General features: G+C 53.2%; 2 protein-coding genes across 2 annotated transcripts; one reads left to right on the forward strand and one right to left on the reverse strand.

Moving 5' to 3' along the window:
• Positions 1–985: 985 nt before the first annotated feature.
• On the reverse strand, positions 986–18266 carry EMC8 (ER membrane protein complex subunit 8). The gene is made up of 5 exons (XM_045439901.1): positions 17780–18266; positions 9904–9980; positions 2758–2827; positions 1929–2023; positions 986–1454 (listed from the first exon to the last, which is right to left on the reverse strand). The coding sequence occupies exons 1-5, from the start codon at positions 18008–18010 to the stop codon at positions 1295–1297; spliced, it is 633 nt and encodes a 210-aa protein (XP_045295857.1). The 5' UTR covers positions 18011–18266; the 3' UTR covers positions 986–1294.
• A 130-nt stretch (positions 18267–18396) lies between these two features.
• Positions 18397–25848, forward strand: LOC123577727. Its single transcript, XM_045439902.1, has 5 exons — positions 18397–18506; positions 19639–19712; positions 23911–24078; positions 24588–24719; positions 25577–25848. Exons 2-5 carry the CDS (start codon positions 19640–19642, stop codon positions 25711–25713), a joined length of 510 nt encoding a protein of 169 aa, XP_045295858.1. The 5' UTR covers positions 18397–18506; position 19639; the 3' UTR covers positions 25714–25848.
• Positions 25849–26287: the final 439 nt, after the last annotated feature.

Here is a 26287-nt window from a genome sequence, read left to right on the forward strand (position 1 = left end):
TGGGAAAAATGAGCACAAGAATCCCACAGAGAGGTGAACACAAGGTACAACAAGAGTCGGTCTTTAAAATGCCTCCCGAGTTACAGCCCTGGCCACACCTCCATTCCACCCAGCTCTGCCAGCTCCCCTTGGCCTTGGGCCGCTGTAGCACGTGCTGGTTTTAATCCCAGGAAAAGAGCTTTCTTTGGTGGTAAATGCTCCCTTTCTGAAACAAACACAGACCCACTCGGAACGAGACGGCTCCCCGCTCTCCGACCCGTCACCCCTCTGTCCGTGTCCTCACGTGAAGGAACGCCAGCTTCAGAAGCTAAGGGGGAGAGGTGTCTGAAGAAAGGGCGGAGAAAAGGACTCCTGCAGGAGAGAAAAAATGCCGCGGTACCATAGAGCCCCCTCGTCCTCTCCTCGGATTGCATTACAGAGCTTGACCACCTGTTCCAACCACAGAGCTCGCGGCGCTCTGTGAAGCGTGGCGAGTCTAAGTTTGGTGTTGCTTTTGTTGCTTCAAATACAAAAGAAACAATTACAGAACAGATTAGAACCATTTGGATCATCATGCGAGTGAGTTAGGAGTTGGGACTGATTTCCGCCTTGCAAAGGTCATCTTAATACGGTTCCCTTTTCCCTTTTTCGGTCCCACAGGTTCACGAGCTTTCTGGTTGACTGAGAAGCATCACAACCGTGCTCCCGCGCGAATTCCTACTATCAGCAGTGGCTGTTTTTACCCTTCACGATGAAGGTTTCTCGGGCGACAGTGGCATCGTTCCCACTGTGTGGTCGCGGCAGCGACGTGCGCCCGACGGGTGTGGGGCCGCGCGGTTCAGGGCTGCAGGCTCCCCACTGCGGACACCAGCCCGCCATGCACCCGATCCCGGGACCGGACACGAACCCAAACGGGATGAAAAGCCACAAACACTCAAGTACCAATCTGGGCTTTTTCTGTTAAAGGTAGTTCGTAAGACTTAAGAAGCATTCTCTCCAGATTATAAAAGGTTAAAACTGTTTAATAGGAACAATCTTGGACAGGCAGAAACAGCTTTGACTTGGAGGATTAGAGCAACATACAACTGGGAAGGACTCCACAGGGGCAGTCGGATGGGACAGTCTGCACCCCTCTTCTAGCGACTGCATTAAAAAGCCGGCAGATGGACATCCTGCCCTCTGTCAGGACACGTGCCACCTCTGAGAACGGCCAGCTCTCCACACGGGCTATGGGAGAGATGTTATTTACACTGAAAAATAGCTTTCTTCTTCCGTGCAGTGGACGTAGCCAGACAGCAGTCACTAACACCCCTCCCTAGCACAGGTGCAGGACAGCTTTATTGATCTCCGGGTTTGTCCAGTCATTCCGAATGTCATCTAGGTGGTTATCGAAATCCACAAGTGTTTCGTACGACCGGCTGTCCAGGAGCGACGCGGAGATCCTCTGGGCCTCTGGCCAGTCTTCACAGTAATCACTACAAGGCGAAACAGGAGAGATCAGGCCCTCGGCAAAGAACAGGTGGCTTTCCAACAGAGCACACAGAAAACCGGCCACACACACAGTGGGACAAAGGAAGACAGTCACGGATGCCAGCACCCACGAATGTTTTAAACAAAGATGTGCCTAAAGAGCACGGGGCATGGTTGAGAAACGAAGGAGCCCCTTCCAAACGAAATTCTGAAGAAGCCGGAGGGGGATGGCAGATGCTTTCAGAGTGCTTACAAATAACCACAGCAGAGGCCCGAAAAAGGGGGCCCGGGGGCGGGGCGGGGACCCCGGAGTAGCGCTCAGCTTCTCTCAGGAGCCAGGGAGCATGCACGCTTTCTGTGTGAGGTCTGCACACCCCCCTGGAGAATACGCTCTCTCGAAACCAGAGGCCGGGCCGGCTTTCCCGTGGGAGCAGCCCCCAGCACACCGCACGGGGCCGCCGCGAGGACACGGCACTCACTAGTGTGGGTCTCTGCACCGCCACTTGTTTTCATGGTGCTCGTACACGTGGATCGTGGGAACCACGCAGTCCATCGTGAACTTGGTGTTGTCCACCTGCGCACAAGACAAAGGACGCGCTCGTGAACAGAGCTGATGGGGAGCGGCAGCCGGCACCCTGGTGGAAGGCCTCAGGCGCCTCCTTGTGGCTCGAGGCGGCAGCCGAAGCCCCCGGCCCGGACAGACACCCCCACACGGTGCGCGGACTCCGCAAACCCGATGCGTGCCATCACACCTCGAGTGGCCCGAGATTAACTGTTCGGAGAGTAAGTACTCAGTACCTCACATCTTTCTCACAAAAGCAGAGCTTTGCCCCCCTGTTAGAAGTCTGTCTGAACTGAGGTTGTGCACCAAGGGTTTGAGGTTTGCTACCGTCTGCCTGACTTCTTCCTTCCCTCTGGGCTGTCGGCTGCTCTGATTCAACGGCTCTCACACTTGAGCGTGCATCAGGATCATCTGGAAGCTTATTCAAGCAGCCTGCTGGGCCCTGAGAATCTGCATTTCCGACACGTTCCCAGGTGGTGCTGATGCCGCTGGCACAGAGCCCCACTCTGAGGACCACTGAGCTGGAACGACCGCCCCTCCTGGAGGCGTGGAGTGGGCCGCGCCCCAGCGGCATTCACACTGCGCCTGCGGTCTGCAGCCGGGAGGAGGCCACGAAGGGCGGCACTGGTCTGACGGAGCCTCTGCGGAGAGGAGACCGCTTACACGAGAAAGCTCCGCGTGAGCAAGAGAACGCTCGGCAGCCGGTCCGGCAGCAGAAAACGCGACAGCGCCCAAGAGTGACTCACCATGACGAGGGCGGTATCGCCGAAGCCCTCGGCGATTCTGGAGGCCACCTTCTCTGCAACCTGGTTCGGACTGCAAAAGACGCGGCAGTGAGCTGACAGTCGTTCTAGTGGACGCCGTCCAACGGTCTCCCCGGGGGCAGGGCTCACAAGCACGGAGGCAGAGGGCGGTGCCGGTAACCTGTGCGCGCTCGTCACGCCTGCTAAGGCGGCTTCTGGCCGTCGCGGTCAGCCGCAGGGACTTGTGCCGAGGGTAGGGAGTGCTGTCGGGCCACGGGGAGCACGGCGCGAAGCGGGCCCTTGCCTTCCGGCAGAGGCACCCTGAGCAGAAGGGCCCCCTGGAGCCAGAGGAGAGGAGAGCGCAGCACACGCTCGGAGCTCCCGCCCTCTGACGCCTCCCTGGCCGCCCGCTTCATCACACACCTACTCACAGAGGGACTCCATCCACCTCTCGGCTGCTGGCAATGGAGTCGGCCGCCTTTTCTTTTTAAGGTTAAACATTTCTAGGCCATTCCAAATCTTCTCCACGCTCGTCAGCCTCCAATCGCTGGCTCCGGCCCATCCCGACCTCGCTAAGTGACAACTTGCACCCCTGAGTCCACAGAGCAGACTAGAGAGGCTCCCGCAGCATCCCTGCACTACCCTCGCCACCCTGGCTGTTTTCTGATCCCATCTCAGGCAGAGGCCTCCTCGCACCCGGGGGCCCCTCCACGCAGACCTCCTCCTCAGGGTCTCCTTTAGTGGCCCCTGCCCCGCTCCAAATCTGAGCCGGTCTCTTCCTCCATGGGAAAAAGCACTGTTTGCCTGGTTCCCTCTGTCCAACCTGTCTCCTTTCACCCGTGTTTCTGAAATTTCAGCCAATCTCACTCTTTAATAAGCCGGCAGTCTTGTCTCTTCGTGCCACCTGGGTACCCACCCCCTCACCTTCGAGGGTCTGCACCCCGGAGGCCTGCCAAGCACCCTCATCCTCCCCCCGGCCCTGCGGCCCAGCTGGAACCTCCCGCTCTACCTTCTCTGACTGCCCACTCCCCCTTGACCCTCACCGGGTGCTGGAGACTCTTCCCTTGCCTTGGCTTCCTCTGCTCTCCTCCCACTCACTGTGCTCAGGCTGTCACCCTACACCTGGGTTTTCCCAAAACTGCTTCCTAACCGGCCTCGTTTTCTAGGCTCTTATTTCGTGTATCTTCAGATCAAACTTCCTAAAATGAAACTTCCAGTCTGTTTCCTGCGACTCATCAAAGCTTGGGAGAGAAGAGTCCGCTGTGCTCAGCCTCGTGCGTCCCGCCTTCCTCCCTGTGGACCAGCTACCGTTCCTACACACAGGAGCAGTGCTTTGTGTGTCTTTAGCCTCAGTGCAACGGCCTGCATACGGTCTCCCTCGCGTGCTCCTCCCCGGCACTCACACTGTTCCCTGTTTGGGATGCCCTTCCAACCTGCTCTCTGCTTACCGAATCCCTTCCCGCCCACGATGCCCAGAAAACTCTGTTCTCGCCACACTGCCCCGGCGGGGGTCCATGTGGCCTGCCTCTAAACTCTGTTTATTCCTGAAGCGCTTTAACACCTAACCCTTGGCGCACAGATCTTTCTGTGCATCTTATTTTTGCCCCGCACAACGAAGAGTCTCAGCTTTTTGAACCAAGGACGGAGACATAATATATTTTAACGGCCACAAAATCACATGGATAATTATGGGGTTTACCTAAGGAAACATACGATTATGCTGTGACTGAGCTGGGGGAAAAAAAAAAGTCCGATTAACAATGTCTTAGGAAAATGAGTTATTTTATTTAATTACTCCATTTTCACGTCCAAAATTGAGAATTTGCAGTGATGTGATGCCTGTAAGTCTGCAGGATTAGAAAAAATGACGCAAAAACAACAAAGCAGTCTAAAGGAGAACGGGCCCCAGGGACTGCTGTCCCTCAGGCCACCACGGAAAGCCTGGCAAGGGACGCACAGCCGTGCCGCATTTACCAGGAGCCGGCAGGCGCCCAGTTACCACGGCTCGAGTGGCGAATGGCAAGGAGGGGGACTGGAGCCACGGAGGAGGCCTGCCTATTCACCCATGAAACGCGGGCCAGACACAATCCGACGTCCCTAACTCACGCCTCAGATGCAGAGAAAAGAAGTCGGTGTTTGCTAAGTGATCTTCTGAGACTCGTGAAGCTTCTGCCATGAAGACGCTTCTAAAACCATCGTCCTAACATTTATGATGATCACTCATAGTAGCTAGCGACTTTTATCAGGAAGGGGTCAAGAAACATTCATTAAAAACAACAACCTCTTCAGATGCCCCGAAACTCAAATTTAAAACGCATTCTTTTGAAAAAAGTCAAATTGTAGTTAATGAGTTGAAAAAGTATTTGAAAGAAATGCCACTTTACAGTTTTTGGCATCACGCCCTTACTCTCAAATCCTGACCAGCCTCAGCCCTGACTGCATTCCTCACGTAGGACTGTCACTTCATGGGAGCAGCGTCACCCCCTTGCTTCTTCCTAGGCCGGGTCACCCCCTTGTTCCCGTCAAGACTCGGCTCAAATAAACCTGCAGGCGCACCCTGGAGGCAGAGACCCCTTTGCCAATCCCCTTCCCCACTCGCAAAGCCAGAAATCTGCTTGAACTGAGATCGCACATTCTCGACCTAAATGCTTTTTTTTGAGCATCTAACCTCAGGCCAGGGCGCTGTGCCTGGTACTGACGTTCACCCACATGTAATCTGAATTAGGAAGCAAAACACCAGTCATTATCAAGTACTATAATAAAACTTGACATGATGCCCTTAAGCTTAATAAAGTAGCTACAAACATGTTACACCTCAAAATATTAAAATATGGATCGGTTTTTTTAAAAACTATGTTTCCTGGGGTGCCTTGGTGGCTCAGTCGGTTAAGTGTGCGACTCTTCATTTCAGCTCGGGTCATGATCTCACGGTTCATGGGTTCGAGCCCCGCGTCGGGCTCTGTGCTGACAGCTCGCAACCTGGAGCCTGCTTCGGATTCTGTGGCTCCCTCTCTCGCTGCCCCTCCCCTGCTCGTCCTCTGTCTCTCTCACTCTCAAAAATAAATAATAAAACATTAAAAATAGAACTATGTCTCCTATGTTGTACTTTTCATCTCTGTGGCTTATTTATTTAAATTTTATTTATTTATTTTGAGAGCGAGAGAGGGAGAAAGAGAATCCCAAGCAGGCTCTGTGCTGTCAGGGCAGAGCCTGATGTGGGGCTTGCACTCAAGAACTGTGAGATCACACCCTGAGCCAAAATCAAGAGTCAGATGCTTAACCGACTGAGCCACCCAGGTGCCCCTTGTGACTCATTTATTTTGTAATTTAAAGTCTGTACCTCTTAATCCCCTTCATCTATTTCACCTATCCCCCCACCCACCTACCCTCTCGTGACCACCAGCTTATCCCCCGTATTTAATAGTTATTCGTTATTTATATTTATTACTATTAACAAATTTTTTTTTTTTTTTAACATTTATTCATTTTTGAGAGTAAGAGAGACAGAGCATGAGCAGGAGAGGGGCAGAGAGAGTGAGACACAGAATCCGAAGCAGGCTCCGAGCAGTCAGCGCGGAGTCTTACGTGGGGCTTGAAGTCACAGACCGCGAGAACATGACCTGAGCGGAAGTCAGACCCTTAACCAACTGAGCCACCCAGGCACCCCTATTATTTTTAAAAAGATTTTATTTTTAAGTAATTTCTACACCTAACATGAGGCCCAAACGCACAACCCCGAGATCAAGAATCGCATGCTCCACTGACGAGACAGCCAGGTGCCCCAAGAGTTTAAGATTCCACATGTAAGTGAAATCATATGATATTTGTCTTTCTCTGGCTTATTTCACTTGGCATAATACCCTTGAGGTCCATCCATGTTGTCAAAAATGGCAAGATCTCATTTTCTATGGCTGAGCACTATCCTATGTGTGTATATACCACACCTTCCGTATCTGTTCATCTACCGATGGGCACTGAGGTTACTTCCACGGTCTTGGCTACTGTAAACAGTGCTGCGACCAGCGGAGCATGTATCTTTTCTAATTAGTGTTTTCGTTTTCTTTAAATACCAGTACTGGAATTACTGGGTCATATGGCGGTTCTATTCTTAACTTTGGGGGACCCTCCACACTGCTTCCACAGAGGCTGCACCAATTTGCATTCTCCAGCAACAGGTCCTCTTTTCTCCACATCCTCACCAACACTTGGTATTTCTTATGTTGTTGATTTTAGCCATTTTGACAGCTGTGAGGGGACATCTCATTGTGCTTTTGATTGGTATTTCCCTAATGATGAGTGATGCCAAGCGTCCTCTCTGTTGGGACTGTTGTGCCTTCTGTACGTCTTCTTTGGAAAAATGTCTGTTCCTCTGCTCATTATTTATTATTTTTTTTGGGGGGGGAGTGTTGAGTTGTAGAAGTTCTTTCTGCATCTTGGATATTAACCCCTTAAGGGTTACGTCATTTGCACACATCTTCTCAAACTCACTCGCCTGCCTTTTTTTGTTGGTGGTTTCCTCGGCTGTGCAAAAGCTTTTTCTTTTGGTATAGTCCTAGTAGTACATTTGAATGATCCTTTTTTGGAAAAAGCAATCATAGGACTAGTAATAGTAACAGCCCAAAGCTGGCACTTCCAACCAAGCACAAAGCTAAACATGATATACGTTGCTTCCCTTTGTCCTCAAGACCGGTTTCTGAGGCGTGAGCTGTTACCACCATTTTACAGACAGGACCACTGCAGCCCAAAGAGGTGAATCAAATCAGTAGGTCATCTGTGTTTCGAATCCAAGTCTACCTGACTGTAAGGCCCAGGCTGTGAGACAGTCCATCAGCTGGTATTTCTAAAAGAAGGACACATCTTAAGTTAGGTCTGGCTGAGACACAAGTGAAGGTTTTCCCGGCAAATAGTATTAGACACGGACGTTAGCGTAATCGTAGCTCCTGAGCTTCCAAGCTGTGTGTGTGGCGTCTGTGCAGTGACCGTGTCTGCATGGACTTTCTCCACCGGAGTGTCGTGAGGGTTGGAAAGGATGACACACAGTCCTGGCACACACACTGGGAGGATAAGTGCCCCCCCCCCCCCCCAAATCTAGCAGAGACTCATCAGAAGGGACTAAAGGGTAACTGGCCCTCTTGTCCCCCAGCTCTCTTTAATCCCCCTACAGATCTGACAAGGGCCTCTTAGTAGGCACGTAAACAGACATAGATGAGAGAATGCGAAACCTCCTGAGCAGAGCAGGTGAAGGAAATGGGAAAGTCTAGATTACGAGTCGCATGAAAATGGTGTCTGGGAAGGAGAAGGCTGGGCTGGGCTGAGGTCCAAATAGAGGCAGGAAGACGGAGGCGCCATGAGCCACACAGGCACGCAGATGAGAGCCGTGCACACACACGTGGGGCAACCATGCTAGGCCGGGGTTTGGGAGTGTGCTGGGTGGGGAAGGAAAGGGAGGCTTCTACACTTAACACACTGGTGCCATTACCTCCTGCCTGGTCTCCTCGCCTTTCTGCGAGAGCACCTGTGGGAGGGTATTGCTCGGTTCAGGAAACCTCCTTCCGAGGACAGCTCCCCACTGCTTACAAAGTGCAGTTCCAAAGGCCTTAGAGCCCGACCTTTCTAGGGTTGCTTCCTAGCATTTCCCTCCGTGTGCGCCCTGGATTCCTGCCCACTTCCGCCCGGTGTCTACCTCACGCATCCCCTCTCTGGACGCTCTTCCCTCCTCTCTCTACACGTGAACCTGACAAGCCCACTCCCGGGTGCCCGTTCAAATGACACTGCTCCCCGAGGGCTTTCCCGGTCATCCCCACAGAGCAGCTCCTCATTGCTCTTGCTGCGAGAGCCTCTGCACCACCCTCACGGCGTGCGTGTGGCCCTGGGCCGGTCCTTCTGGGCCCGGTCTTTCACGTAACAAAGACCGAGACCACAAGGGTCCCGTGAACAGGTCTGGATCAGAGACGCAGCCGTGGTGTCATCAATGCGCGGGGGGCTGATGGGATCACATGCAGAAGGAGCCCGTGGAGGAGTGGTGGTTCCCGGGACCACAGAGGCCTGCATGTTGCCATCCAAGCAGGGGCTCTTGCCAGGGTTGTCTGGAGCCCAGCACTTGGCTGGTCACGCTGCCTCCCCGTGAGTCCTGCCCGCACCCAGTCCCTGAAGCACGTCTGTGCCTCATCAATGACAGCAACACCTGGTCACCGGCTCACTGCGTTACTTCCTAAAGTGCTCCTGAGTCCATTCCCTCACTTATGCTGAGCAAGTGGGTGCACTCCGGGCATCCCAGGAACTCTGGGACCGTCCACTGCAGCCCCCAACTGCTTGGACGCCGGAGTCAGTGGCTCTGACGACGTGAGCCAAGCGAGAGGGCCGTGCTGGGCACCTCCCATCTGTGCCTGGTTTCCGGCTGGAGGAAATCACAGGGAGATCAGAGTACCGACTCCTCTGGGGCTTGCCCTGCTGGCCGTGTCCCTAGAGGGACTGCTTCTCTTGAGGTGCACGTCCTTACCGCCCTCTTCCCCTCGGTCCCTCTAGGCACAGGGCTGGTGGTGCTGCCTTCTGTCCGAGCCCTCCCCTCTGGTGAGTTCCCTTACACGCTGCCCAGACCTTCGGAAACGACCCTCGGACCAGCCCTCCTCAAGTTATCCGAACATCCAGTGTGCCGTCCCTGTCTCTGTGGAGGAGGAGACTAACGCAGGAAGCGAGCGAAGTCCTCGCCTTTGCTCACTAGTGAGAACCAGGGGCCCACAAGAAGGAAGCTGCAAACACTACATCCTCATCACGGTACAGACCCCAAGAGCACCAAACCCAAAAGTTGTTTTATTTGTCCCCAAAGACGGCAGCAGTCTTTCCTAATGCTCGGCTCTACACCATTCCTAGCTGGGATTGGAATCAGAGGCCCCTGACTGTCGCTTTCATTGTGTCAATTCCCTTCAAGCAAAATACGGATTATACAAAACTCAATTCCAAATTAATGGAAGTGTCACAATTTCTGTTTGGAAGTTAACCACACCGCAGCTCCTCTCAGACGCTATAAACGAGCACGGAAGGCGAGGAGGGGTTTGTTCTCACAGAGCCTACCGACGGTCAAGAGGCGCATCAGAGACTGTGTGTCACATGATCATTCTTTCACACCAGAGGGTTGTGGCTTGGACATACCTGGCATCCTTGACTCGTTCGTTAGCTTGGTAATAACCGGCGATCACATAGCTATTATCTTTGCACCATGAATCAATCTGAAAGAGACAAACATTGGGAATAAAAGATGAATGATTTTCTCTTAAATGTCACCTCTTAATAAACACAGGAGACCTTGCCCCCCGCCCCCGCCCCCCACCCCCGGACAAGACACAGTATAATCCCTGAATCCTCGTCCCCAGGAGAAAGCTACAAGAAAATGGGTGCTCCCATGAGAAAGGCCACACTAGCTTGCTGTCCATGGTCTACGGGAGGCCACATCACTCTCACTGAGGGGCCCCAATGCCCACACACGTTGCACAGAGGCAGCACTGCAGGGAGGTGGAGGAGGGGACCATCTTTACCCACCTCCTCGTCAGATACAAAGAATGGAGGCATTCTGGAGTTTGAACAAGCCTTCAGATACCGGAAATCGATCCCTCACAGAGAAGCAAACTAAACCTATACATTTACACAGCCGGGGGCAGAGCCAGAATGGAATCTCGGTCTCTTGAAACCAAGTTTTTTTATATTATATTTAAATTTCTGTATTCCTAGCAACAAACCATGAAAACACTTTATGCTGGGATGTGGGGTAAACAGGCCACGGACATCTGTGGGCAGAGGCAGGTGGGGGTGTGTATGCATGTGCACACACACACACGCTCTCTCTCGTGCACTCAATTCCCTGTGGCATGCTTTTAAATGGGAGCACGGTGGCCGACTTTCAAAGTTTTTGTCCATTTTATAATGCCACTCTTCTCTCATCAGATTTAGCTTCTGGCAGGTCTAATCCCATTATTAAAAACAACAAAAGGTCCTCCTGTTTTGCCATAATGGAATTTTAAAAAATATTTTATTTTTTTAATGTTTATTTTTGAGACAGAGAGAGAGAGAGAGAGAGAGAGAGAGAGAGCGTGAGCAGGGGAGAGGCAGAGAAAGAGGGAGACACAGAATCCCAAGCAGGCTCCAGGCTCCAAGCTGTCAGTAGAGAGCCTGACGTGGGGCTCGAACCCATGAACTGCGAGATCACAACCTGAGCTGAAGTCGGACGCTCAACCGACTGAGCCACCCAGGTGCCCCTGCCGTAATGGAATTTTAATAACATACTGCAGTAAATTCTATTCCCAATCAGAAGAGGAAATAAAATTGATTCTCAGTTTTTTCATAGTAAATTAACTAGTTAAAAATAGTCTTCTTTCCTTAAAAAAAAACAAAAACAAAAACAAAAACAAACAACCAAAAAACAAAAACAGCTGTACTGCTCTTTTTCCTGAATTCTGGTTTGGGGCTCAGGCAGTGTCCTCTGTGACTAAAAGCAGACATTACCAGATGGTCCCAGTCCAAGGTTCCCTGCTCGCACAAGGATTAGAATAATAATTCTGGCCTCCTAAGAGCTCATGAATTACCATATTGGGTCAAAACCAAGGCTCAATGAACCAATTAGATGTTCTGGTCATCCACCCAAAAGACTAGGGCTATGTCTCCAAAATATTTATAATGGCTCTTTCGCCGTAACTTTGCTGCGAAGTACTCCACAATCACTTGTATTTTGTTTCTATCACTTCTTAAAGGCACGGATTCCAGAAACTTTCTGTTGGTACTTACAGCAGTAACTTCTTTCATTTTTTTCTAAAACTATTTTTTTGTAGCACCAAACGACATAGCCCAGCTCTAAACTTTGGCATCTGGCCCCATTCCCTGAACTCAAACCCACGATTAGCCCCTTCAACACTTCAGCATAGCCCGCCCTCTCAGCTTTTACTTCTATTCAAAGGCCAGCCTCTTGAGTGCGTCCTCGCTATCCACTTGAGAGGCCCTCTCCTGGCTCTCTGGTGAGGCTTGTCCTTCTAGCCAGTCAGAACCGGAGACAAATCTAAAACGGGTCAGCAGCGCTGATCCCTTCTGGAAACTCTAGGGAAGAATCTTCTCCTTGCCTTGTCCAGCACCTAGAGGTCACCCTCATTCCTTGACTGGTGGCTGCACCACCCTGACCTCTGCTTCGGTCATCACCTCTCCTTTCCCTGTACTGCCCCACCTGTCTCCTCCTTATAAGAACCCTGTGATTACACTGGGCTCTTCAGATCACCCAGGCTCGCCTCCCCACCTCAAGATCCTTAATTTCATCTGCAAAGTCCCCTTTGCCAAGTAAGGTCACGTATTCATGGGTTCCAAGTATGAGGGTGTGGACACGCCAGGGGATCATTTTTGGCTGACCACAGCTACGTTTAGTACAAGGACCACTACTTGCTGCCTGCTGCCGTTCTGACCACCCCGTGAGCTGTCTCAGCTGCTCCTGATCCAATCCTGGGCTGGAGGCAACAGTTCAGGACACGTCCCCCAGCAGAAACAGGTGGGATCACCTGTATCTGTGCTCAGGGAGCACAGAAAGTAACTGACGTGAAGGTGATTCTTGTGACAAACACAGTGGTCGAATCAATTTCAGCAGAAAAACAGCATCATGACCTCGAGCTTCTAAAACTCTCTGAAAAGGCTGCCCTAAAAGTGAGCCAGTTCATAAAGGCTCTGGCTTGGTTTTAAAACTTCTGAACGATTCAAACAAGGACAACTAAGCTTACTGTAAGGATGCCCGTGATGGGCATGCACACCCACGTCCATGGTCCACAGATAGACAGACAGTTGAAAATACAGAAAGGCAGATGTGGAAAAAAAGTTTTTTTTAAAAATGTTTACTTATTTGCTTATTTTGAGAGAGTGAGCGAGTGAGCACGCAAGCAGAGGAGGGGCATAGAGAGAACCCCAAGCAGACTCCGTGCTAACGGCAGAGAGCTCGATGTGGGGCCCGAACTCACAGACCGTGAGATCGTGACCTGAGCCAAAATCGAGAGAGACGCTTAACTCACTGGGCGCCCCAGGCGCCCCAGAGTGAACAAGCTTTAATAAGATGGAAGAGTTTTCCTTGATGGTTTCAAAAATGGAACCAGACCTCACCAGGTGAGTGACCTGGAAGGCAGTAAAAGCCGTGAGCACAAGACGAGCAGTGTGAACAGGGGAGGCAAGGAGGGGGCGGGCAGGTGGTGAGGGGCTTCCGAATCCTCAGAAAGCCCAAATGGCTTGTTAAGAAAAGTCTTAGTGGATTTAAGAGGCAGCTCGCCCCGAAGTGGGGCAGGGCAAGGCAGAAGAACTGAGCGGCTGGCGTCTGATCTCCGTTCTCTGTGAGTCCACTTCCACGGTCCCTGCTCTCCCGCCACGCATCCTGTGAACAACCCACACGAAGACCACAGCTCAGGACGACAGCTCCACACACAGGGTCTGAATTCCACATTTATTCTTGTAGTTTCTTTTACTCGTCAGAGGCAAAAGGAGGACACCTTTACCGTGGCGTGAGCCTGCCACACCCTGTGCCAAGTGCCTTTTCTGGCTTGTTCCGTGTCAGACACATAGAACGACTAAAGGCACCAGGCCCCACTCGTTCATTGCCAGCTCAGCTGTGCACAAAGAATTACCAGCTTCTCTCTGCAAACTTGCTAACATGCGTGTGTGACATTATCATTTTCATAGCAGTATTACCTCCCTCATGCGACCGTGCCATTGCCATTGCCACAAAGCAGGTAAGGCAGGAGAAGAGCCACCCTGAGGAGGGCATCACTCCCACACGTGCCACCCACAAGCTGGGGGTGTCTGGGAGCCTTGCCGTCTGCGGCAACAAGCAGGTCTTGGGAGCCTAAGGGGAGGGCAAGATGCATCGAGAAGAAGAGTTGGGTGCTGATTCTCCACGGGATGGAAAGCAGCTGGATCCACGAAAGAGCTTTGGAGGTACATGGGATGGGGCGAGGGTGAAGTTCAGAGGGAAGAAATGGAAAGAGGGCCTGGAGCAAACCATCTCCGTCCCCCAGGCTAGCTGTGAACGTTCTGGAGGTAACCAGGCAGAGTAGGCAGGGGGCTTAGGAAAGAGCCAGAGGACAGCGGCCCATGCCAATGAGCACAGAGAAGGCACACATGGAGGCAGCAGAAAGAATTCCGGAGAAGAATCAAGGTGGTTAGACCAACCGGCAATTGAGAAAGTCATCTCAGCGGAATGTAATCAAAAGTTGCTCCGCAGAACCAGGAAATCAACTGAGGGCAAAAGGACGAAAAGGGATTAGAGAAACAGCAGGTCCACACTGATTTTCCTGCTAACATTTTATGGGTTTTCGCTATTAGAAATAATTCCGTCACTACCCACGTCAAAGGGTTATAAGGATAAATAACAGGCATAAGTGCTTAAAAAAAAAAATGAAAAGCACCCAGAAATGGAAGGATTTTTTTTTTAAATGGAAAATTATAATGAAAAGCTTTTCAAAGGAATCTGATGTTGCCCTTTGATGGACTGCTTATCAAGTCAGCCTTTCCCAGTTACTAAAAATAATTACAATATGAAACTCCCTGAATAGAAAAAAGCCATGAGAATGAGGCCTCATTTATACAGTTTCATGGATTTAGAAGCTTTATTAAAACCGCATCTTCCATAGCTGATATACTGATAAACTGTGGCTCCGTATGCTGAGACCCCTCATTGCCTTCAGGTTATAAAGTTGCTAAGTCAAAAGCTGAATGGCATAAACTTAAATACGTTGTGATAAAATTTTTTTGGATAGACTCAAATCGTAAATTTTCCCTTGTAACTTTGCTCTGAAAGTTACTTCATTTGTACTCAATCGTCATCTTTTTCACACCTGTCTAAGGCTGGGGCTGTGATTCAGGGTAGGTCAATATAAGAGGAGCCAATGTAACCCACCACTGCTGGGCAAGGGCGGAGCCCCAGCTTGTTCTTACTGCTTACAGAAGTTGTGGCCCAGAATCTAGTGCAGACTTAACTCTGCGGGACGGGACACTCAAACACCGAAGGGCATGTTTGGGGAAGTGCTCTAAGTGGAGAGTGAGGGCAGAGCGTAAAAGGGCGGGGGGTAAGATCAAGCAGGGCCCCACGCAGTACCCCTTTCCCTCTCTTCAGACAGCGTAAGTGGGGGAGGGCCAGGGGGAGAGGGACAGGGTGCCCCTTTCCCTCTTAACAAGCTGGTGGCACTGGGCCATTGTAAGAGTCTGGGTCTCCTCTGGGCATCTTCCCTCCCCAGCTAAGTGGTTTGGGAGGCAGCTCTGCTCCTTGGGGAAAATTCGTGTAAAGGTGACTCTAATGCAGTTGTTTGTAGTTAGTATATTTAATTCTCTCAAGCATTGTGTTTCTATCTTATGGACGTACTATAATCCTTTAACTCTACAAAGCTTAATTAAGAATAAGAATTAGAAAAATTCTTTGACAATTCCAAGTGAGGTTCAAGTTGTCTTTAAGACGCTTAGATATTTCATACGATTTTTTTTTTTTTTTTTTTTTTTTTTTTTTGAGAGAGCGACAGAGTGTGAGCAGGGGAGGGGCAGAGAGAAAGGGAGACAGAACCCGAAGCAGGCTCCAGGCTCTGAGCTGTCAGCACAGAACCCGAGGCGGGGCTCGAACTCATGAACGGTGGGCTCATGACCTGAGCTGAAGTTGGATGCTTAACTGAGGCCGTCTGACAGGATTTTAAATGGATTTAAAGAACATGCGTTTCCTTCAGACCCCTCTGGCTACTCCCCTGCCCATTCCCCTTCCATCCACCCTGAAAAAGCACCATCCGTAGCTCTCCCCTCATTCCACACACTGCCCCTCCCTATACGACCTGCTCTCATAGCCTCAACAGTCATTGCAAAGCCACCGTTCCCAATCTGCATCCCCAGCCCGTCCGTCTTCCAAGCTCCAGACCCATTTTGCAACATTCAATGCTGGGTCTTCATTTCCCCTCAACAAACGGCACCACTGTCGTCCAAGGCAGAAGGCAGAAATCGAGGCGCCCCCCTTGCTTTCTTCTCCCTATGTCCACGCTACGATCAGTCACCAGTCACAGAGTCCCGTGGGTTCTTCCTCCTCATTCTGTCTGACCTGTCCCCTCTGCATCCAGGCTGCAGTTTAGGCCACCTCTCTGCCTCTGGTCCTGTATGCACTTCTCCCAACACTCTCCTTGCTGCAGGCTGGAGCCATCACTCCAGCACACAAATGCGCCCGTGGAACCGACTCCAGTGGCGGCCCTCTGTCCTCATGATGGTGCCCGCACTCCCGTGCGACCTGCGGGTTGCTCTGAAACCTGCCCTTGATCCCCTAACACTCTACACTCTAGCTCCCCCTCTCTGCCATTTTCTCGTCCCCCCTCTGCCTTGAATGTTCTCTCCGCCCCGCCCCCCATTACCACTTCGGTGGCCCGCCTAGCCATTCCTTGCAAGTGCATTTCCCCAGGCAGCCTGCCTTCCCTGACTCGGCAAGCCTGGGCCAGCCCTGGACCTCACCGCTCTGCTCCAGCCCACATACGGCACTTATCGTTAGAGACGGTACTTCTGCTTGGAGCACGATCAACGGCTAAGCAGGTGCTGTGATCCACAGCCCTTTCCGCCCCCCCCCCCCCCCCCCCCCAGCACAGGCCTGGCGCACGACTGGAAAACTGAATAATCCTGCATCAGTGCTCCTGGGAAACCTAGTTCCCTGCAAGTGACTGTATTTCACATGTCCAAGCACCTGCAATTCCCTTGAGATCAGAGTAATTAAGGCAGCTGGATGAAAACACTTGCATCAACTGCCCCCCCCCCCCCCCCCCCCCCCCCCCCCCGGGCCAATTTGGTACTGGCAGCACATTCCCTCGAGAGCAGCTCGGGTGCATTTTATAAATACCTACTTTCATTTATCTCCTGCCCTGAGAAGATGTGGAGAAATGCACACAATGGTCCAGTTTGGCAGGCCCTCAAAGACGAGCCCCGTCGGCCTTGGGGGGCCATTTGCCCAAGGGGACTTCCTGCCACGGGTGTCCCAATTAGGACAATTATGAAACGGGCTCATTTTACTTGGGGTGAAGTACAAAGCATTTCTAGCCACACCTTCTCAAACTCAACTACCTTCTGTGTGAACTTTCTTAAGGATCGTAGTTTATATTTGTACTTAAGTGGAAACTAAACAGTATCTCAACTCAGATAGGAGGCGGCTCTGAGGTTCCGGTTTATTTCGCTCGGAGGTTTGAACATGTCCGTGGACCTCCCAGGTGGTCTTTTCCCTGCGCTGCTCCCCAGACCCTAAGAACTACTGCCCGGAGTTCCATTACAGTTGGTCCCTGAGCTAAACCTCTCCCGCACCGCACGTGCATACAGCAGGCGCTCAGCACACCCAAGCGCGATGGCTGAGAGGCAGGTCTGCTACCGCTTTTTAAGTTCAGTCTCCAGCTTTTGAAACCATGGGTGCGTCCTCTGGGGCGCCCGGCAGGCTCGGTCCGTGGGGCGTGCGACTCCTGATCTCGGGGCCGTGAGTTCGAGCCCCGCGCGGCGGGTAGAGACGACTTCGACAAAGAAAAACCACGGGCGGGAACAGACAGGCTCTCCTTACACGGCGGTCGCGCACGTTCAAGGGGAGGAGTGCCCGTCAGGTCACAACTACCTCTCCGAACGCGTCTGGACTCTCGAGCCGCGGGGCACTGCCCGCCAAGGAACCAGGGCGTCTACACCCAAGCCAGATACCCAACGGGCGCTGGGAGGCGGCGCGGGAAGCACGCTGCAGCGTCCAACTCCCAGCTCCTCACAGCTGCCCGCGCCTCCCGGTCCCCAAGCATCAGCGCGGTCGAGTCCCGACCCAGTTAGCGACAGCTCGTTCCTGCAAAGGCTACCGGTTTGAGGAACGGACCTAAAGCGCCTCTGGGGGCACGGCGGCCGCTCCGGCTGCGGCCCCGTGGCGCCAGGCCGAGCCCGCGGGGACACCCCGCTCTCCGCCACCGGGCTCCCGCCGGACACCCGCGCTTCCAGCCGGGGCCGCCCGCACGCTCCGAGGGGAGGCCGCCCTTCCCGCGCTTACCAGGGTGAGGGCCACCTCCAGCATCGGGGCGAGGGCCAGGGTGCCGTGGAAGAGGGGGATACAGTCCACGAAGAGGGTGTGGGGGGCCCCGGGGCCGCCCAGGGGGAGGTGCTCCTTGCGGGGCTTCTGCTTCTCGGCCACCAGCAGTCCGTTGACGGCGCAGTGCGGGTACTTGGCGCCGTGCAGCACCATCTTGCAGTAAGCCTGGGTGGTCAGCTTCACCCCGGGCATACTGCGCCCGGCAGGGCCCCGGAGGCCCCAGCGCCGGCTCAGGCCTGGATCCCCCGCCCGGCCGCCCGGCCGCCCGGCGCCTCAGCGGAGAAGCGGGGTGAGGCGGCGGCGGCCTGGCGCGGCCCCGCGACTGGCGGAGGCCCGCACGGGCCCGGCCCCGCGGCGGGCTGGGCTCCCCACACACTAGCAACCCGCCGGGGAGAAGGCGACGCGCCCGCCTCACACTCCACTCGCGCTTCTGGCCGGACGCCGCCGTAGAGCAGCCTCTCGACGCCGCCGTAGAGCAGCCTCTCGACGCCGCCGTAAAGCGGCCCGACCAGCCCTCTTACGACGCTGGCGGCGCTGCCCTCCTTCCGCTCGGGTGACCTCCGGCGCGGCCGGGTCCTCCTCGATCCCGTGGTGCTCCGCGCGCGCCGTCGTTCCTTTCTTCCGGTAGCGGGCAGCCCGGACATAGAGGGCGGTCGTGGCGGTCGCGGCGGGCAGCGTCCGGCGGCAGGTGAGCGGGCGGAGGATGGCGGGCGGCCCTCGCCGCGGGGTCGGGGAGGGCCAGGGGCCAGCAGCCAGCGGACGAGCGTGCCCGCGACCCGGCGGCCCGGCGCCAGCAGGGAGCGGCGACTGGGCCTCGGAGCCCTGTGACATTGAGGCCGGCCGGCGGGGTTTCGGGGCTCGGGGGCCGCCGGCTCGCGGCCTGTGTGCCGCCCCGCGGCATCCCGCCTGGCTGCACCTGCGCCGCCCCGGCCGTGGTCTAGTTTCGGGTTCTGACCTTGGAGCGCCCGCTGGCCGAGGGCGGGGCCAGGGGTCGGCGGCTCTGCAGCCTAGGCCGCAGCCCTCCAGCTACGACTGCGCGACCGCACCGGTTTAACGGGGCTCGGGGAGAGCCGCCCCGCGTCCGCCCACGCGCGGGCCAGGCCCGAGGAGAGAAGACGCAGGGTGCGAGCCAGTTCAGCCCTGACGTCATGCTTATGTTTATTGTGCGTTTTCCCAATGCGTTCGGCGTCCCTTTGGTCGTCAGCAGTCCCCTGCTGAAGTCCCCGTTTGGAAGGAAGGGGAGGTAGGGGAGATGGGCCCAAAGCCGGAAGGACCCGGGTGGGAGCTGGGTCATCCAGGTCATCGTCCGCGGACACTGGCAGTGGACCAGGCTGTATTTGCAGCCTTTCTGCCTGATGTCTTCTTCCTATTTTAGGCACCTGCTAGGTTTTTAACCAAATGCTCAGTTGCATGCAGTGCATGCCGGTACCTTTGAACTGTTTACCCTTTTCCTCCAGACAGTGGAGCCCGTCATGGTAGGTCAGCGCTTTAGGGTTTAGCTTTCTCAGTCTCCTCACTAAAATTTCTTTTCCTTGTTTTTTTTTTAACAAAGCCAGTTTTCTGCTAATTTCCTGTATATATATTTCCTGAGTATATATTACGGCGTTTGGCCTATTATGAAGCCCCGTAAAAAGGTGTCGATTGTTAAGAAAAATCTCATCCTCGGGTATTTTGCGAATTTAGAGTCGGTAACGAAGAAACAGTGGGTCATAGATGTTGGAGATAAAAAACCAAAGTTGCATCGACTTCCCAAATGCACTGGAATCCCCGATGGGTGTTTGCCCTTATTCATAGAGAAGGTGTGCATTTTTCTCTTTCAGAATGTTGGCTACCAGAGTGTTTAGCCTAATTGGCAAGCGAGCAATTTCCACCTCAGTGTGTGTACGAGCGCATGGTAAGTGTAACTTCTTCTAAATGGGCTGAGCTGATTTCATCCTGTTCCCACTGTGTGTGAGCTCCTGTGCCGGAGTTTCAAACACAGATGGTCTAAGGTGGCTCAGATCCTGATTCTGCTGTTGTGGGACTTCAGGGGGGGTATCAATATTTTAACAGGGCTTACCTCTAGATTATAGAGCATTTATGAATCATGTTGAATACTAGTCTGGATTTTTGCTTACACTGATATTTCCCCCCTTTTCCTTCCCTTCCCGTTTTTTTCAGGTTCAAGTTCCACCCCTTTCAAGAGATCTCCACCATACACGACTTTAATGATTTCCTCTCTCCCCCTGAAAAAGTCCCAGCCATTTATCTTAAATACCACTGCATTGTTGGGGCAATGGAAGGGAAGGAGCTTGGACTTCTAGCCTGAGCAGAATTTAATCTCATTTTTGTCTTGGATGAGCTACTTACATGTAGGAATCTCTTCTCACCTGAAATATATGTAAAGAGTTTAGTTCGTGCCCAGCACGTGGCGAGTTTAGTTTTGCATTTATCAAGCATCTTTGGGCCTTTCCCCAGGATGTTTGCAATCTGGAGAGGGACAGATATGTGAAGACAGTGTTTGAATAAGTGATGGACCCTCAGAAGAAACACTTACCCTGGCCTGGGGTTCAGGAGAGGTTTTTGGAGGGGCGGCTTCTCTGTGCTGAAGTATTAGCAGGTTTAACCTTATATTCTAGAGGAGAATGGCATCCTAGACGGAGAGAAAGCCAGCGAAAGGACAAAATGCAAATTACCATGGCAGGTTGTGTTAGGGAGGGGTCAAGTGCAAGGCTTGAGTAGTGATAACTTGGAGAGCAAGGCTTATGAATCCAGGGGCTCAATAACCAGTAACTGCTACTGCCTCAACTGCTTTTATGTGTGAATTTTTCCTTGAAATTGTGTCCTCGAATTGGTGATCCTGTCTGTTGTCTTACATTTTCCTACATTCCTTATATTGTCCAGGATAACACAGATCATCTAGTGAGAGTATCCTTGAAATGTTTGTTATTTAAATGGGGATGTAATAAAGACAAGTTTGTTGTTTAATTAGTAGGTGTGGAATGAAACACTCCTTCATTGTAGGAAGCCAGGGGTATCTGGGTGGCTCAGTCAGGTAAACATGTGACTCTTGATTACATTTCAGGTCAAGATCTCATGGTCGTGGGGGTGAGCCCTGCGTTGGGCTCTGCACTGACAGTGAGGAGTCTGCTTGGGATTCTCGTTTCCTTCTCTCTCTTGAAATAAAATAGACATTTTTAAAAAGCCTAGCAAGTCACTTAATGACAGGTTATATTTTGTTTCTGTTTTGGCTTTGCTTATATATTTTCTTAGCTTTGTTTAATTTAATTCGTTTGAGGTGCAGTTTACAGAAAGTACAATTTATCTTTTCTAAGCGTAACGTTCTGTGGATTTTGATAAGCTCACACAGCTGTGTAACAGCGATGCCAGTCAGGACTATGACATTTGCATCACTCCCGAAAGTTCCTTCACGTCCCCTTGGTCATTCTGGCCTTTCATAAGAAACCAGCTTCCTTCTCTTTACAGTGGCATTAGCCAAAACTTATTCTTAGTTAAATTAGTCCCTTTTTGAAATCCTCCGGTGGCTTCTCGTGTCTGGGGTAAGATCTGCACTAGGCCTCTGTGATGTTATCAAAGCAGACTCAAAAAGGAAATGACAGACCCAAGGCAGCTCTCCCGGGTGCTCAGGGTCCCCGTCCCCAGGGGTGTGACACATTCCTGGTGTGCGGCAGGCTGTGGCTTCTGCCTCAGAGCTCCAGAGTTGTTATTTTAGAATAGCCTTTCCTCACCACCCTTTGTGAAGTTGCTGCCTGGCCTACATCATCTTGCTTTGTCTGCTTGGAGGGCTGACATACTGGGGTTTCTCTGTGTCGTCTCTTTGCTTCCAGGATGGAAACTTTTTTGAGGCTGAGAACCTGCCTTTCTTCATTGCTGTGTTTTCGGTACACAGTACACAGGTGGAGAAAACTGCGGTCCATTGAATAGGTCTTGTCCTTTTTTTTTTTTTTTTTTTAGGTTTATTTTTCAGGACAGAAGGAACACATACACATGCGTGCATGAGCAGGGGAGGGGCGGGAGGGGGGGGAGACAGAGGATCCAAGCAGGCTTGGTGCTGTCGGCCCAGAGCCCCACGTGGGACTTGAACTCATGAACCGTGAAGTCATGACCTGAGCCAAAATCAAGTGTCAGACCCTTAACTGACCGAGCCACCCGGGTGCCCCCGTCCTTCCGTTTTTAGCTTTCACGCGTGGTGCCTGAATACACGGACTGGTTTTCCCCCTAAGACAGTAGCGCTTTGAAGTGCCACTGGCAGCCGCCTCTGTGTCTGGGTGCTTGTGCTGTGACACGTGTGATTGAGGGGGCCGCTCCTGATTCCCCAGATTTCCTCAGCAGAGGCTCAGGGAAAGACCCACCCAGCTGAGGACAGCAGGGAGAGCCCCTCGCTCAGATGCAAAGTCTCTTTTCGTCTCCCTCTTAAAGGAATGCTTGGTGTGCTAATCTTTGTGGGGTGTGGGGGACCAGGCCCAAAGTGCTGAGAACCCTTGCAGCCCTGAGACCACACGTTGGCCGTTCTTGTTCTAGAAAGTGCAGTTTTATGCTGGGAGTGTTCCAAGGTTGCGAGCATTCACATTTTTATAACTTTACTGAGAGGTGATTGACACGACAGACAAGGACCCATTGAAAGCGCCCTTCAGTGGTTTTGAATGGAGTTCCTGAGCTGTGCCATAACCATCGGTCAGTTGTGGAATGTCCTCGTTACCCCAGTTTACGTCTGTTTTTAGTGATTAATGGGAGCTGAGTGCTGGTTTACATTTGTTTCTTTTAGGCCACTCATTTTTATAGAACCATGGAAAGTAATTCCAGTCCTTTCCACCTTCAAGTTTTTGGAATCGGGCTGTGTATACATAAGTCACTTGCGCTCCAGAGATAAGCATCTAGAGAAATTGTGCTTTGCTTGAGGTGCAGCGATGGGTCACTGTTGTTAACGTGACCTGGGGGAGTGTGCTCATGGCGACTCTGCTAACGGAAGCGAAGCATTTTTGCAAGACCTCACTCCTCCAGACCAGTTTGGATCACAGCGTTTTCTTGCAAGCATAGGATGGAATTGAAAAAACAGCTTTCAGCAGTGGGAAAGCCCTAAATACAAATGGAGATACTCCTTTGTTTTCTGGTTTCTGAGCTGTTTCTCTTTCCTTGAGCAACACACAGACGCGTGCTTGTTTTAAGGCACTAAGATTTCTATCTCTTGGAGCAGAAATCCCCATTTTGTCCTCTCTCCACTGATAACAACTTGGGTTTGCTCTGCCGGGAGTTTTGTGTGTTCAGCTACGTGGACGTGTTAGCACACCAGCGGTTTATCTTAAAAAAAAAAAAAAAAAGTCCCAGGATCTTCTGTGACTTGCTGAGGACGTGACTGTTTCCTCGTTCTCTTGACTGCCGTCCCTTGCTTCCTGCTCTACGTGCGCCCCGATTCCTTTCCTCTGCTGTACCTTTTCTTTCTCCTGAGCCCCCGTGCCGTGACCTCGGACCCACGGGTCTGTCCGCTTCTGGCCTGTGAGCACCCACGGGCAGCCGGCTCTGTTCGCTGCTCTCAGCTAGAGCCGCGGTGAGCGTGTAACAGGTGCTCGGCCAACATTTCTGAACCTGTGAACGAATGACACCTTTGACACACCTGTGGGGGTAGTTGCGTCCCTCCTCTGTTGGGCGCGGGTTGTTTGTTTCTGGGACAGTAAACAGCGCCCTGTGTCTTGTTTCTGACCTTTGGACGCTTGTTTCTTTTACGAGTTTTCTGTCGATTTTGCTCTCCCTCCTTAGTTTGAATCTCCTGCAGAAGGGCCTTCGTGTAGGCCAGCAGGGCGTCCCGAGAGCCCCGCGTGCCCTCTGCGTGGTGCTGGTACGCGTGGCCCTGCCGTCCCCGGAGGCAGTTGGCCTGGCAGGGGCGTGTCGGCTGCGAGAAGGGCCGCGCTTAGCCGGCCCTGCACCCTCGCCCCGCCGTCTGGGCCTGCTTCCCCCGACGGTCCGTCGGCCGTGTGACACTGTGGCCTCAGTCCCTGGGACGACCGAAGTCTTCAGGGTGCACACGCCTGTCCTCGTGTGGGTTGGTCACTCGGAACCCGTGTGAATTTTCAAACACTCGTCGCTGTGTTTTGTAGGAAGCGTCGTGAAGAGTGAAGATTACGCTCTCCCGAGTTATGTGGACCGGCGTGACTACCCCCTGCCCGACGTGGCCCACGTCAAGAACCTCTCTGCCAGCCAGAAGGCCTTGAAAGAGAAAGAGAAGGCCCCCTGGAGCAGCCTCTCCATCGATGAAAAAGTTGAATGTGGGTCTTGAACCAGAAGTGTTGGCAGACCGTGTGAGAGAGAATGTCTACCCGGGTCTGGGCTGTGAGCTTGGGGGCGCCGCCCGGAGACCAGCACGGGGCGTGTCCCGGGGGCTTGTTCCGGGGCCCCGGCTCTGTGGGCTGGCCGCACCTCTGCCCGGGTCCCCGGGGCTCCGGTCCCCCAGGAGGAGGGTGCGGATACGGCTTCTTGGCGGCCCTGCCGGGTGGGCGGTGTCTGCTCTAACTTACTGACTGAAGATCAGAGACCGAAAGTCACCGTCAAGTGGCGGGGGGGTGGGGGTGAAACTCTGGGGACTCAATGGATCCTGCACCGTAACCCGAGGAGGAAGAATTCACTGGTTCTGTGGGGTTTTCGTGCTCAAAGCAGACTAGGTGCGTTCTGCCCCCTCCGCCACCCCTCGCACCCGGGTGGGAGAGCCCGTGCGTGTGCGCTGTGCCCCTCGCACGGCCTCCCCTCACCCGCCCCGACGGCTGTGCTCTCTCCCCAGTGTACCGCATGAAGTTCAACGAGAGCTTCGCGGAAATGAACAGGAGCACGAACGAGTGGAAGACGGTCGTGGGCGCAGCCATGTTCTTCATCGGCTTCACCGCTCTCCTCCTGATCTGGGAGAAGCACTATGGTGAGTGGGGGTCGCGGGGGGCCTGGGGTCTCGGGTCGCAGCCACGCAGGCCCAGGTCGGGTCGGCTCCACGCCGTCTACCGGCGCCCGGGAGTGGGCCGTGGGCGCCTGTGCACGAGGCGGGCGCCCCCGTTCTGGGGTCCGGCTCACGTTCACCGAAGCGGTGTAAGCCACCTTCTGACTTCTTCGCGGCGGGCCGTGCTCGGTAGCGAAGGACTTCCTGCTCTGTATGGCACATCGCCTTTCTGTGACGCTTTATTACTTTATTGGAGGACGGCGTCGGGAAGGTTCGGTCAAGGAAGAGGGTGTTGTTTCTTATCGAAGGGCTATTTCGACTGAATAGGGACTGTGTCTCCATAAGCAGAATTCTGGGTCGTTAGACCTCACAGGGTCTGCACAGAGGCCGTTGGAGTTGTCTGCTCGTTCCGTGCTACCTCTCCCGGGTTCTTTGTGTCCGGGCAGAATGGCTTTTTCCCGTTCCAGCCGGCTGTGATCCTGTACCTTTGGTCTGACCGTGGACGTGTTCCTCAAGACTCACAAGTCACTCGTGGTTTCTTGTTTGTGCTCAGCGCTAGTCTGTAGGCCCCCTCGTCTATGTCTTACAGAGCAGACATTATGCTCTCAGCTCGTGTTTCATTGATAACCTTTCGTCAACAGAGAATAGTTTGGAAATATCAAGAGTTGTCAGTGCCCAGAATTCAAAACCCGGGTGTGGGTGTGGGTGTGGGTGCCGAGCGGCAGACGACTTGGCTGGCCTGGCGGCCAGTGTGTTGGGGGAAGGCCTGACCCGTGTAACGCGTGGGCTTAGAAACGACCTGTCAGGTCGACGTTGTCTCATGAAATTGTTTTGGGCTTTAGTGTATGGCCCCATCCCGCACACCTTCGAGGAGGAGTGGGTGGCTAAGCAGACCAAGAGGATGCTGGACATGAAGGTCAGCCCGATCCAGGGCTTCTCAGCCAAGTGGGACTACGACAAGAACGAGTGGAAGAAGTAGGAGCCGCCACTCCGCCCACCCGAGCCTCGCCTCGCCTCGCCTCGCCTCGTTCCGCCACCCCCGTGCAGCTCAGCGCGGCTCCCGGAAACTGTTATGTTGCAGTACCGATGCTAATAAACGAGCAGTTTACGTGAACCCTGCCGTGGTCGCTTCTTTGGTGACTGTCAGCGCCAGTGCCCGTTGTTTGAAACGGTTTGTCCCAAGTGTCTGCTGCAAACATATCTCGGGTGTAGACGAAATAGCAAGAGTAAGTCGTTCAAGGGGACTTCATATAAAAACGAGAAACGTAGGGTCTTTGTACGTGGGGTGTTTTGGTTTTGGTTTCGACTAGAAAAGCTGGACCAGCAGAAGCCCCCATGGCTGTTTTTCTTCTGGGACCGCCCTCCCGCCTTGACATTGTCAGTGCTGGTTGGAGTGGGTGACCGTGGGCTTAGGAAGGGCGGGCTGAGCTCCGTCAGTGATGGACTTGGTTCCCTGGCCGCTCTCAGCCTTTTAGTTTAGAAAGCGACGTTGGAGTCCGTGCCAGGGAACTGGCATCATCCCAGCCCCAGCAGGCCCCCTCTGGGCTCATATC

This window comes from Leopardus geoffroyi, chromosome E2 (assembly GCF_018350155.1).
Source record: "Leopardus geoffroyi isolate Oge1 chromosome E2, O.geoffroyi_Oge1_pat1.0, whole genome shotgun sequence".
NCBI classification, from domain to species: domain Eukaryota; kingdom Metazoa; phylum Chordata; class Mammalia; order Carnivora; family Felidae; genus Leopardus; species Leopardus geoffroyi.